Genomic DNA, 14,237 nt, shown 5'->3' on the forward strand with positions numbered 1-14,237 from the left:
AGCCAACAGCATAGACATGTTCAGAACAGTATAGATGTGGCCAAGTAATGGGAGAGAGAGAGAGAGAGACAGAGAGAGAGAGGGAGAAGTTTTCAGGAGTTTGTTGCTGTGGGAACAGTTGCTAAGCAGTGTTTAGGAGGCTTCAACCATAAGGGAAGGCAAGGAGGTACAGAGTTAGATATAGGCAAAGAGAAAACTGAGGAGAAGAAAAATTAAAATGAAGAAAAATAATATGACTGAAGCAGCATTGAGAGGAAGAACTAAGTTAGTTAGGAAGGGAAACCTAGTTAGAAGGAAGTTCTAACTAGAAGAAAGCAATTTCTTTGCACACAACCTTTTGCAATAGCCAGCGAATAATGTCGCACAGTGGCTGCACACTGTGTAATATATCGAATCAAATCTTTGTTCATGTTAATCATTTCACTGGTATTTACATTACACTTCATCTCACTGTAATAATGTACATGTCAGGGACAAAGCTTGAATGATTAAAATATCCATGTGTCTGCCCCCCTGCGCCTCTGGTGCTTATCTGCCTACAGGTCTATCTCATTCGTTCAGACACTGAGTTATTTTTAGCCTAGCAAGTTCCAGAGAGTGCCTGGCGTCCCTGGTGGATTATACACCAATGCTGGGTTTAATTGAGGATGTGTGTGTGTGTGTGTGTGTGTGTGTGTGTGTGTGTGTGTGTGTGTGTGTGTGTGTGTGTGTGTTTGTGTGTGTGTGTGTGTGTGTGTGTGCAAGCGTGTGTGTTTGTATGCATTGTTTGCATTTTCACCATACAGTATCATCTCCACAAAGGCTGTTGTTGGACCATGTGCACACACACACACACACACACACACACACACACACACACACACACACACACAGACACACACACACACACACACACACACACACACATACACACACACAATAGCCCCTTTCTATTTATGCCTAATTATTTAATCCGCTATCCATCCATTTGATCTTTTTTCTCTTTACTTTCATCCTTCACGCTGTTTTACCTTCCCACTTCTTGCATTTCTTCTCTGTCATATTTCTTATTCTTGCTCTTTAATCTCACTCCTACACTCTTTTCCCTGTGGTTTCTTTATAGATTACACACCTCCTGTCTCTGTCATCCCTTTCTGATCAATCTCTTCCCCCTCCCTGACAGACTGCGGCTGAAACTTAGCTTTTCAATTTTAACTGTTGATTTAACTAGATACAAATAAAACATGCAATGTAATGATTATCTAAAATACATTAAATTACAGTATTAGAATCATTTTTGAAGAATGAAAACGAAAACATACTAATGCATATTCATCATGACATTGCATTGTAGATAGTCCTTAGAAAATAAGCAATTGTGAAAGTGTAAACAGGTAAACGTGACCTGAACAGCACATAACAAAAGCACATGTTCTTCCTTTACGTGTAGACAGTGAGGAGAGACTTGGTTCACATACATTATTTGTGAGACGTTGCTTTAGACAACAAAAGCGACTTAGACAATATAAAGGCCCAGACAAGTACGTGACAGTGTTAAAAAGCTTGCAATGCAAGCAATGCAAAAGGTCTTGTGCATACATGCATGTGTGTGAATGAGTTAGCCTACTGTACTGTATTCTAGTGCTGTCCAGTAAGGTATGGCAGATGTGAATAAAGGGTTAATGTGGAGACAGTCTGTAATCACTGTCAGTTGACATTTGCAGGAACAGGGTTTGCCTTCCTTATGTGTTTTTTTCTAAAATGTTTACCTGGCAAGAGATGTTTACCTAGCAACAATACTTTGATAACTTTGAATAATGTATGTATTATTGGTGAATAAAGTCGCCCTTGCCACTTTAGAATGTTGACAATTTGGGCGACTATATTCACGCTTGGCACTAAATGAGTTAAACCAGTATGGCCAGCACAGTCAGATGCCAATAGTGCGAATCAGACATAAAAACGATACTCTGCTTGAGTATGTACTGTATTAAAATGAAGTCACTTGCATACAAGCACACCCAACTACTTTCTAATACACACTGTTAATGTCCCTGACACATAGAGCAAACAGTAATACTGGCAAGTGGCGCTCTTTGCTACTCTTTAATTAACCGCATCCTAATCTGTTTTTGGTTAATTAAATACTGAGGGGGCCTGCAGCAGCTAAGCAAATGCTGTCATGTTTTTTTTATTTTATCAGGCATTAACAAAGCTTACAGCTCAATTATCCTTAATACCAAGTCTGCCTGCTGATGCCCTTTGCTCCCTTAAACTCTCCACTACAGGGGAGCAGGAGGGGAAGCAGAGAAAAGTTAGACTGAGGACAATCCTGGTCTTTCTGCTTTCTCATTTCTGTCATCTAGTGGCCAGTATGTGCATAGGATAGCTGATATTACAGTAAATTCCCTAGTCCATATACTTTCATGACAAAACTATTCCAAAATAAACTTTAAAAAGTTATTTGTGTGCAAAAAACAACATATTTACAGAGAATATGAGAATGAACATTTACACATTGACATGAACAATTAAATAATATCTCTTAAATAAATATTCCCTATGCATAACAGTAACTCAGCATTTGGAAACACATTGTTTGTGATTGCCTTGACCATGATATAGATACAATACAACATTAGGACAGGATTCAACTGACAAAAAGAAAGAACAGCCATACCTCTTTGGAGGGAACAAGGAACCAAGTCTGGACATCATCTTATGAATATGTTTAGTGTTGTCTGGTAATCAAATCAATTACATATATTTTTTTGCGGCAGTATTGGTTTGATCTGAATTAGCTCCACTGGTATTTTTCATTTCAAAACGTTTTCTGGGGGCTTATGTCTCTGACGATTCAGTATGGCGATAGATTAATGTGTAGCATGATCCGTAAACAAAAAACACTAAGCACAAATGTATTTCACTATTGACACACAAACACCTCTTGATTTGTATTTGTAAACCATTATTTACATACATGCAAAATGATTTGCAAATATGGCTAAAGATTGGTGAATAAATGCTCTTACATGTGCAGACAAGTGTCACGATGTGTGAATAAAAACAAAAGCAGTGACAAACATCTTTCCAAAGTTATGAATAAAAACATTCTTTGTGTAGGTATCCTATAATTTCAATAAAATGCTTTAGCATTAGAACTAATCTGCATTTGCAGAATTTTGGCATTAACATTCTGCGTGTTTATAGAGAAATTATCCACAAATTAATCTCAATTGGCTATCTCCATTAACTATAACATCTTGGCGGAAGCTATGTGTGTACAGTCCATTTTTTGTCTCCTATGCAGGGCAGCAGTCTTTCATCAGGGTAATTAAAAACACAAATAATACATTGAGAGGATTAAATGTTTATTCCCGGATATAATTACATATAATTTATGGTTCCTTTATGCATATATATATATATTTAGCCATATTTAGAAATCATTAGCATTTATTAAGATAATGGTTTACAAATACAAATCAAGAGGTGTTTGTGTGTGGATAGTAAATTATATTGGCATTAATCTATGTCCATAATTTTGACCCTACGTACACTTTCAAAAATGATCCTCAAAAGCAATTCCTATTCGGCAAACACACATACACACACACACACACACACACACACACACACACACACACACACACACACACACACCCACACACACAGCCTCCAGTCCAGTCAAGGTGTCTTTAGACTGGCTTTAGTCAGGTTGAGGGTTAGGATGTAGTAGTATAGTAGTAGTAGTAGTACAGTAATAGTCGTGGACTGAAATGTCACACCATTTTAAATTTTCTTGATTTGGCTCATGTCTGCAATCCTGTACACCACTGTAAGGAGGAGAGAGCACAGTCAGTTTATCCCTGAACATCTTGCCAGTGTGTCTCTGGTTTACATTATGATGGTTTTAGATCATTCTATCATTAGATCATTCTATCATCATTCTAAAACATAGTCCTCTATGGCTCAGTTGGTAGAGCATGGCACTAACAACACTTAGGTTGTGAATTTGATTCCCACTGGGACTGTATATACTGAAAAATGCATGCACTCACTGGAATGTAAGTTGCTTTGGATAAAAGCATCAGCTAAAGGGCATATATGCGTTTTGAATTTTTAAAGAAAAGAAACATTCATATAAATTCATTCATCTTAAACGAAGGCTGTGAAACCTTGCCAGTGTGTCTCTGGTCTGAATTAATTTGTTTCTTAGGACTTTCTATCATGCTGTTTAAATGGTATTACATTTTAAAGAGAAGACAAATTAATATAAATTCATGCAAGCCTTTTTTGAGACAAATAAAGGCTGTGCAACCTTACTACTGTATACAGCTACATTATCATTCCGCGGTCAGGACAGGTAGTTAGTCAGGTATCAGTCAGGACAGGTAGTTAAATCAGTCAATCATTCATGATATTAAACCGTTACTTAACTGCTTACTGCCACTATGCAAGATAAAAGGCAATGGGACATCCACACATTTTGGCCACTAGATGTCTGTATAATCCTTCTGTTTCAGTGGTATTTTGTGCTTGATAGTCAACCAGATTTATTAAGGGATTTTATTCTTATTTCTCAACAAAAGGGAATTAATTAAGAATGCAGAGTGTATGTACAGTGGGGGAAATCATTATTTGATCCCCTGCTGATTTTGTTAGTTTGCCCGATTACAAAGAAATGAGCGGTCTATAATTTTTATGGTACTTTTATTTTTAACAAATAGAGACAGAATATCAACAAAGAAGTCCAGAAAAAACACATTATATAAAGTTACAAAACTCAGTTTTTCTCCACACAAAGGTGCCCCGACACAGGTCGATATAATTGTTTTCTCATAACTACATCAGCATTCAGCATACTGCCCATTTTCATTGTGCCTTTCAATATGTACCTTCATCATGCCGAACAATGACTTCAATATTGCCCTGCATTTTCACACCACCTCCCCTACAGGAATAGCGATGCTCAACTGGCAGCACTGTGGACAGGGTGATGTCTGAGGGCCAGTGTGCAGACTGTGCGTTGATTAATGTGCGTACACGCAGGGTGCTAGGGGCCACCACAGGGGGCCTGCTGGAGCACCTGACCCGCCGTGAGGTGAAGAGGCTGTTGGGAAGAGAGAGGGAAGTCATCCGGATAGAGGGGGTGAGTCTGGGGGGGATGCGCTGTGCTCTCCTGAGGGACAACATGGCTACTCCAGGTGAGAGGTCCATGGACCTCCGCACCAAGCAGAGGCCCAGCCGCGGTGTGGCAGTGTGCCGGACGTCCCAAGTCCTACTGGTTCTCATTGGCTACAGAGGGGTCAGCAGTGGAGTCCTTAACGACAAGGCCTATCAGATGGCTGCATGTCTCCGCAACGCAGGGTCATAACTTGCTGTGTACTGTGAGTGAGCTTAAACACCTCTGAAAAAGGATGGTGAAGTATAATGGACTCAATGTTACCCACGATTTTTAGGGTATCAATAAAATAAGCAACAAACTTGTTATACAGTGTCTCGCTTTTTCCTAGAAGGACAGTTCTGTGTCATCTACTGTAAAGGATCTATGACATAGTGGTTTTAAAAGCGACCTGAGTTGATGCTCAGAACATTGGTTTTGCTTTTTTAATTGCAACCGAGTATGCAAATACCCACTCGTCTTTGCAACCTTGTAAATCTAGCATTGTTGTTACATGTCAGCCACAGAGGAAACAGGATGAGCATGCAGAAAATGACAATAAACATGCGAGCTCAAGTGAGACCAGCTTGAATTAATTCTGTTTGAGTGCATTGTTTTTCCATATATTTGTGTGCATCCTTTTTGTTCTCTGATTGCACCCTCCTGAGATGTGTGTTACAGAGTCAGACATTCTGTTCAACAAGTAATTATGCTGCTGGCAGTCTTCAGGATGTCAAAGATGTTCAGCTAGTTGGTATATGTTTGGTATGAGGCCTGTGGAAAGTTCTTTGTTGAAAGTGAAATGTTGTTTTCATAGCCTTTCAACGATTTCAACAGAAATACCAAAGCCTTGATGAGGCGAGACCTGAACTACACCTACATACTTTCTAACAATGGTAAAATATTGTTTTGAAAGAAGAATATAAGATACACAATAGATAATCTCTGCCCAGTCAGCAGACAATTGTGGACCAGGTCTGGTCTTGTGATGACACGTGGTTGAGTGCCAGAAATGGCAAGTTTTATATGGGCCAGACCTGGTCCATATTTTGAACCAGTAAAATTATCACAGGTTACTATGACAGACTCATCGCAGTCTTTCTATATTAAGGAGGTTGACCAAGAGAAAGTAGGTAAAATCATCAACAAATTAAATAATTCAAAGGCAAAGGATTGGTTTGGGTTGGATACTGCTCTTATCAAAACACACAGCTCCACCCTGATCAAACCTATAACGCATTTGATAAACCTCTCCATTGGAGATGGTAAATTTCCACAAAGCTGGAAAACAGAGATCATAACGCCAGTTTTTAAGGCTGGAGCACCAGACCAAGTAGGCAACTTTAGACTAATTTCTATTCTACCCATTCTCTCAAAGGTCCTGGAAGAAATTATTGCAGAACAACTGGTTGACTACCTTGAAAGCAATGAACTTATTTATAGCTGAAACAAAACCAAACCTGCGATCACTGATCACTGATCATGCATTATTATTATTATTATTATTATTATTATTATTATTATTATTATTATTATTATTATTAGTATTAGTATTAGTAGTAGTAGTAGTAGTAGTAGTAGTAGTAGTAGTAGTAGTAGTAGTAGTAGTATTACACTGAGTGGACGAGAGAAGCCTGCCCTTGCTGAAAATTCGGACAATTGCACCCTATGACGTTTTTAATGATAACAACCGTAGGCTACTTTTCTATCCAGTCCCAATCCCACTGAAACCCCAAATCCTTACTCCTGTCTCGCATAAAAATCCTTAACTTCATTCTGTAATCAATAAATTGCATTATTAAAGCTTATTCATGTCAGCTTGCGTTAAAACATTTCCCCTGCTTCTCTGCGCTGTGAGAGAATGCGTGATGACGGTATGAGAGTAGATAGGAGTTGGTCCCATTGCTTGGTCATCGTTAAAATAACCTTCAACTCTGAAATTCGTGAGCTGCTACAATAAACCTCGATTTTGCCAATCTACAGTATCTGATAAGGCAAGCTGATAAGGCAAACCATTGTCTTTTCACAGCTCTTGTCACCACCTTGTGGTCACTTCAAACCTTGTGTCTGCTGCGGCAGCGACATTGAGATAAGCCACCGCTGTGATGGCGGCGTGAACCAATTAACCACTGGCCCACTGTATGACAACCAGAGTCTGTCCACTTCCAGCCCAGGCAAGAACTTTGTACCTGGGCCACATCCACGGTCGCCAAGGTCTGGCTTTTTAATGGCAAAGACAAGGCTAAGGAATGGCAGCCAGAGCCATCATTTCTCTGCTGACTGGGTGATGATTAGGACACACATTTCAATGTACCTTAATATACTCACAGTGCCCTCCAGATTTTTTGTCATTAGCACAATGACAACTACTACTACAACTAAGGCCATTCTGAATGTAATTGGCATTACATGCATTGCACAGCTACTTTTATATTTTGGTTTTATGCAGGGATTGTGATTATAGCTCTACATCTCTCATATTGTCTTTTTGTGTCTGAAACATGTGGGTTAGTCACTGGGTAGATCAAACAAGACAGCCAGTTAAAGGGAAAATAGGGCACATCTGTTTTTACTCACAACTTTCTCTCTCTCTCTCACACACACACACACACACACGCACACATGCACACGCACGCACACACACACACACACACACACACACACTCAGTAATACTGTCACACATTATGGATTAACAGATTCCTACAGTGTAACTAAGCGGTATAGTAAAGTGGATTGTAAGAAGCACGACCTCACTGCAGTTACCGCCCTAACTTCCCTAAACAAACAATCCAAGGATAGAATGACCGTAGCCCGCCTCAGTTTCCTGACTGTAGCTGTGACGTCAGCGAGGGGGTGAGAGGAGGGCCTACGAAGCACCCCAAACTATCTAGGTCAAAGAGAGAGATAAAGGCCGCCTCCTCACCACCCCCTTCCTTTCCCACAGTCAACAGGAAGACTGGGCCAAACACACATTCTGTAGGAGAAGGAGGAGGAGGAGGAGGTCTCAACAGCTGCATAGCACAAAGGAAAGAGAGGAAGGAATGAACAAGAATCAGAGAGAACAGGAGAAAATCCGGTCAACAAATCCACATAACTTGAAATCAACCAAGACAATCTTATTAAAACCAAGGGTGGTGGAGATTTTTAGGCAAACAACAAAGGAACATCTGACACAGCCTAACATGGCTGGGCAAGTATCAAAAAGCTCTGTACAGCGACTCAGTCGAGACCTGACCTGCTCCATCTGTCTGGACCTCTTCAAGCAGCCGGTCTTCCTGCCCTGCGACCACACCTTCTGCCAGGCCTGTATCGCTGGCTACTGGACAGGACCGAGAGGTCCGGGTCAGGGAGGGACAGGCTCCTGCCCCCAGTGCAGGAAGGTGTTCCCTGGCCAGAGCTACCGGCCCAACCGCATCGTGGCTAACATAGTGGAGAGCTACTGCCAGGGTCTGGAGGAGAGCAAGGGGCGACTGGAAGATGTGGGGGTGACAGAGAGGGCTCCCACCCCTGCCCCACGCTGCGGCAGGCACCGAGAGGAGCTGAAACTGTACTGTGAGGAGGACCAGGAGCTTGTGTGTCTGGTGTGTGGACTCTCACAGGAGCACAGGAGCCACACCATGGTGTGTGTCCAAGAGGCACAGCAGAAACACAGGGTAAGTCAGTGTCAATTGAGTTTGATTTGTGTTTTGTTTTGTTTAACTGTGTCATTTGTCCAATAATGCTTTCAAAAAGGCTTAGCTCAGGGATTGTAAAACTAAAGGGTCAGAGTTCTATGAAAAAATCCTCAGAAATAAGTTACATTGGAAAGAGTAGTAAGACAGAGTGAGAGGAACTGAAATAAATACTTTTCACTCATCCCAATTCAATTTGGTGTATAAATGATTAACTTGAGATGGCTTTAGAAGGACTATTGATTTTGTGACCAATATGTCAATACATTCTAAGTCACTGTGAAGCAAAATGCAATGTGTAATACCACTTCATGTTCTGTGTGACAATTCATATCTTATGTGTTTGCTTTTGAAGTTTCTGCCCGCTTGTTTTGTGCAGCATTTACGGGCTTCTTTGGCTACTTTTACAACAAGAGCAGTTGACTGTATTTACTGTACTACTGTATATCTAAGCCCTAACCTCAGTGCAGGCTCAGAGGACGCATGATGACAACAACCAGTAATACAGCTGCTTTGTCCTCCTGCTTTGTCAGGCGTCTCTGAACAGCTCCGTGGACTCTCTGAAGGGAGAGCTGAACACAGCCCTGCAGTGTGAGAGAGAGGCTGAGGAAGAGGTCAAGAAGCTGAAGGTGAGGGAGAGAGAAGGAGTGGTCTTTCCCACCTGGTAACAATCCATGCATCACATGTTCTCATTACGCCTCAAGACTCTCAAACCAACTTACCCCTCCTTCCACCCAGGAGCACACAGCGGACCTGAAGCAACGCATTGAGGCCCAGTTCAGCGACCTGCACCAGTTCCTGTACCAAGAGGAGAAGCTGCTGCAGGTGAAGCTGAAGACGGAGGAGCGTCGGGAGCTGATCCGGCTGGATGAGCATAAGGCCCTGCTCTGTGTGGAGATCTGTCGTCTGCAGCGGGCCCTGCACGAGATTGAGGACAAGCTGAAGGAGCAAGACCCCTTCACACTGCTGCGGGTGAGCAGGCTTGATGTTCATCTACCTTCTCTTGGTTACCTGACGTCATTTAATATGTAAGTCAATGCAATGATTCTTCTTGACGTCAGGATCAAATATTTTTCAGCAATTTCCTTTCTTACCAGTTTTCAACACATTATGACAAAAACATGACACGTACTGTATCCAATTGAATGAAGTGAAATCAGCACTAGTATCATTTTACTAGATGGCAGGGGACACCATAAATTCTGACACCTACAGTACAGTATGTACAATATAGCTATAATGGATATACCATTACTGCTATTATGATTATGCAGTGTAGCAGTAATTACCCAGTCATTATGGAGGGAGCTCATTATGGATAGAAACAGACCCCCAAGGTGCTGTTTGGGTGGAGCAGCAGGAGCAGGATGTGGGCCTATGACCTCACTCCCCCTCGATCCTGAGAAAAGAGGCTAACGCAGGCCAAGCCCAGGCCAAGCCCAGGCCCAGGCTGAGGGGACTTTCCCCCAGCCACAGGGAGATCCCAGAGGGTGGAATAGCGTGAGCTCAGACACTGATGTAATGGGGAAAATTGTTTTTCCTCTTCTGAACTACTGCCAGACTAATCATCTCTCTCTCTCTCTCTCTCTCTCTCTCTCTCTCTCTCTCTCTCTCTCTCTCAGAGTATTAAGACCCTGCTCCAGAGGTGAGAGAGTGGCAGGGCGTGGGCTGATTTAAATTTCAACATTTTATCCCATATGTTTTTGTTCCCTGTTTTTATTAGCTGTATTGTCTGAAGCATGGGTTTTTCTTGGCAGGCCGTCGCTGAAGTTTGAGAAGCCTACACACACAGCTCCCAGTCTGTGTGAGGGTCGCTTTGCAGGGCCCCTGCAGTACAGAGTATGGAAATCACTGAAAGGAAGCATCTACCCAGGTACAGTACTGTAAGCTAAGGCACTGGCTCCATCTCCCCTTAATAGTGTGAAATGCACGCACTGAATTTACAACATTACCACTGTGTGTTTGTTATTAGATTATAATTATAATGTTATACTATTGACATTATTAGATTGTTATTATCAGACTTTTGTATACAGTATATATATATATATATATATATATATATACAGTAAAAGTGTACAGTATATTGCAAAACTGTCAATTGTTATTTTGCATTTAAAGCTGTGATCCATATAACTTTTCCTCCTCTCTCTCTCCCTCCCTCTCTTTCTCCCTCTCTCTCTGTTATCTATACTCCCAGCTCCAGCAGCCATCACCTTCAACTCCAGCTCAGCCAACCCCTGGCTCAGCCTCACCTCCTCTCTTACCTGTGTCCGCTACCAGACCTTCAACCACTCAGTGCAGGACAACCCCCACAGGTTCAATGCTGCCCTGTCCCTGCTGGGGAGCCAGGGCTTCACCCACGGCCGACACTACTGGGAGGTGGAGGTCTATAGCAGCACTGTGTGGACTGTGGGGGTCGCCCGTGAGTCGGTGTCCAGGAAGGGGGTTATTAAAGCCCTGCCCACCAATGGCTTCTGGACCCTCTCTCTGTCCTATGGAATACAGTACATGGCTGGCACCTCACCCCCCACTGTGCTGTCCCTGGAGGAGCCTCTAGCCAGGATCGGGGTGTACCTGGACTATAAGAGAGGCTTGGTGTCCTTCTACAACGCAGAAAGCATGACGCACCTCTACACCTTCCGAGAAACCTTCACAGAGACACTATACCCTTACTTTAATCTGGGATTCCTGGATAAAGTGCATGAAAATGAGCCTCTTAAAGTTTTCCTTCCCAAAATCTGACAGTGCTGACTGCCATATCATTGTGTGCATGTGTACACCCCACAGAGCCTGAGCCTAAAAAAACACTGGTGCTAAAGCCTTACAAAAGTAGAGCTTTCCAACAAGCAACATACGCTGTGAACTGCTCATGACAGGAAATACTGCCTTCATAGCTAATATTTTGAGATGTATCGAAATACTGTATCGCTCAAATTTTGCAGTGAAAACAAAGAAATATGCATTTTAAATGGGAAAGTTAAACTGACATCAGAATACTTTCATTTTGATGAGGATCTACTAGTTTCATCACCAAGCTTTATCCCACTTCATCAATTGTTTGTCATATTGAATACTCAATATGTCATATTGAATGCTATGTTTTATAGTATGACCACATAAATTGTATAGAGTTTGGCATTAACTGAATGATGAATACAAAATTGCCTTGCCATATGTGAAATGTCTGGCAGTTCAGTATTTTGAGTTGAATGCCAACTATTTGAAAAGCTAATCCTCAATAATCACAAATGTCTTATAAATCTCATATATCATCAGTATTCAAATGTACACAAATAAACATTTCATTCAAGATAAAGAAGATTGTATTTTGTGTCTTTGTTTTGAAATAGAAATGATGACTTGATCCTAGCAATCTTATCAAGTGGATTAAGGTAGAACCTGGGTATCCCTGTATGTACAATGTATCACATCTCCAAGTGGCAGATTATTTATTACAATAATCTTTTTGCACTTTAGCTACTCCCCAAAAAGGATCGGTATTATCCTCTGGCCTCGACATTTTCTGGTGCGTCTGTTCCAATGGCCTATATGGGCTTATTAGGATGATAAAGAACATCCGCATTCACATACGACAATGTGAAGCTCTCTGCAACTTGTAATACATGCTATATACTGTAAAAAGCTTCAAAATGCTTTATGTAGCCAAAGTCTGCATAGATACAGATATACAAATGTCATACATAAGAAAGCCATCCGGCTACTATGCTGTTCTTGATACCTCTGAGATAGAGACATACAGTGCCTTGCATAATTAATGGGACAGTGAAGCATTTTTCCTTCTTTCGGCTCTACACACCAAACGTTTGGATTTGAAATCAATTTGAAATTAATATGAGGTTAAAATACTGTACAGATTCTAAGCTTTTATGTGATGGTATTTGTGCACATATTGGTTTCACCATTCAGAAATTACACCGCTTTTTATGCATTGTCCCCCTCTTTCAGGGTACCCAAAAGTAAGGGGACAGATTTATCAAATGTCCAAATTAAGCACTCATGTTTAAGACCTTTCCACTGTTTGGCCCTGAAAAACTCCCTAGTTGCTATGTTTTACTGTATGATGTAGCGCTGTCCAATGAATTTGGAGGCATTTGCTTGGACTCGAGCATACAAGATGTTTCTGTACACTTCAGAATACATTCTGCTACATCATCAATTAAGACAAGTTAGCCAGTTCTAGTGGCAGCTATACATGCCCTAACATTAACACCCCCTCCACCACAGATGAGGTGAAATGCTGTATGCTGTAAATCTTGGGCAGATCCTTTTTGGACCATGATAATATTAATCTTTATATTAGGTCCTAGCAAACTGTAACCTTACCATCCTTTTTGAGAATAGAGGTTTAAGGTTAGAGGTTTGCACCTTGCAGTGAAGCGTCTGTAGTTGGGCTGGTGATGTAGTTCAGTTCTGCGGATGGTAGTCTCTGACACATTCACGCCTACTTCCTGGAGAGTCTTCCTGATCTGTGGGACAGTTGTTTTGTGTTTTTTCTTAATTATGGTGAGTAATCTTTGGTCATCCACTGTGGAAGTCTTCTTTGGCCACCAGCCTGTTTGCGGTTGCTGAGCTCACTCGGCCTAATAATGGCTTCCTTGACTTTTATTGACACCTCTTTGGTCCTCATGTTGACAGACACCAATAGCAAACACCAAAAGCAAATCCAAAGCCTAGAATCAATGCTACACATTGACAGCTCTCTTATGCCTGCACAAATGATGTGACAGAACACACCTGACTTACCAGAAACACTACTGTCAACTGTCAAGCCAATTGTCCCATTACTTTTGGGTACTGTAAGATGTCCATCTGGACTATGAATACACTTCCCATCTTGTCACCAACACCTTATTGGGAAGAGATCTTGTTGCCACCTTGGCACTCACCCCCTACTAAGGAGAGTTCCTGAGAACAGTCACAATTACCTTTCGGATGATAATTATCGGTCCAGACGACTTGGCCTGTCACCTTAGTCCCTAAAATACATGCATACCATTCCAGGGTCAACATGATATACATCCTGTTTCTTATAGGTGGAGACAAATGTCTTTGTGTCATGACTGAGATTGCCAGTTAGGGTGTCAATATCTAGAAGATGGCAGGAGACAACAATGAATTTGTCTCCTGCCAAATAAAAGCTGAGAATCTCTACTTTAACCTCACAGTAATTGAGGTTACAGTAAACTTTTGTTTATGTTGGTGGAAATAGGATTTTCAATGAAGGCTCAGCGCGTCTCTATTATGTGGCATACTGTACAGTACATGTAAGTTGCCATGGGGTTATTTTGTATAGGTTGGCCTTAGACCTTCAATTCACAGGAAATAGAAGAGCCAACATTTTTTTTTTCATTTCAGATAGGGCTGCCTGACCTTTATCTAGCCATCGTGACACTCAAGA

General features: G+C 41.4%; 2 protein-coding genes across 2 annotated transcripts; both read left to right on the plus strand.

Annotated features, from left to right (window-relative positions):
- Nucleotides 1-4,978: 4,978 nt before the first annotated feature.
- On the plus strand, nt 4,979-5,356 carry LOC310805162 (profilin-1-like; the record flags this gene model as incomplete). Its single annotated transcript, XM_083670741.1, has 1 exon — nt 4,979-5,356. One exon carries the CDS (start codon nt 4,979-4,981, stop codon nt 5,354-5,356), a length of 378 nt encoding a protein of 125 aa, XP_083526867.1.
- A 2,779-nt stretch (nt 5,357-8,135) lies between these two features.
- On the plus strand, nt 8,136-12,101 carry trim69 (tripartite motif containing 69). Its single transcript, XM_083669345.1, has 6 exons — nt 8,136-8,797; nt 9,349-9,444; nt 9,554-9,787; nt 10,438-10,460; nt 10,573-10,688; nt 11,016-12,101. The coding sequence occupies exons 1-6, from the start codon at nt 8,186-8,188 to the stop codon at nt 11,558-11,560; spliced, it is 1,626 nt and encodes a 541-aa protein (XP_083525471.1). The 5' UTR covers nt 8,136-8,185; the 3' UTR covers nt 11,561-12,101.
- Nucleotides 12,102-14,237: the final 2,136 nt, after the last annotated feature.

This window comes from Argentina silus (genome assembly GCF_951799395.1).
Source record: "Argentina silus genome assembly, chromosome: 5".
Classification (NCBI taxonomy): Eukaryota; Metazoa; Chordata; class Actinopteri; order Argentiniformes; family Argentinidae; genus Argentina; species Argentina silus.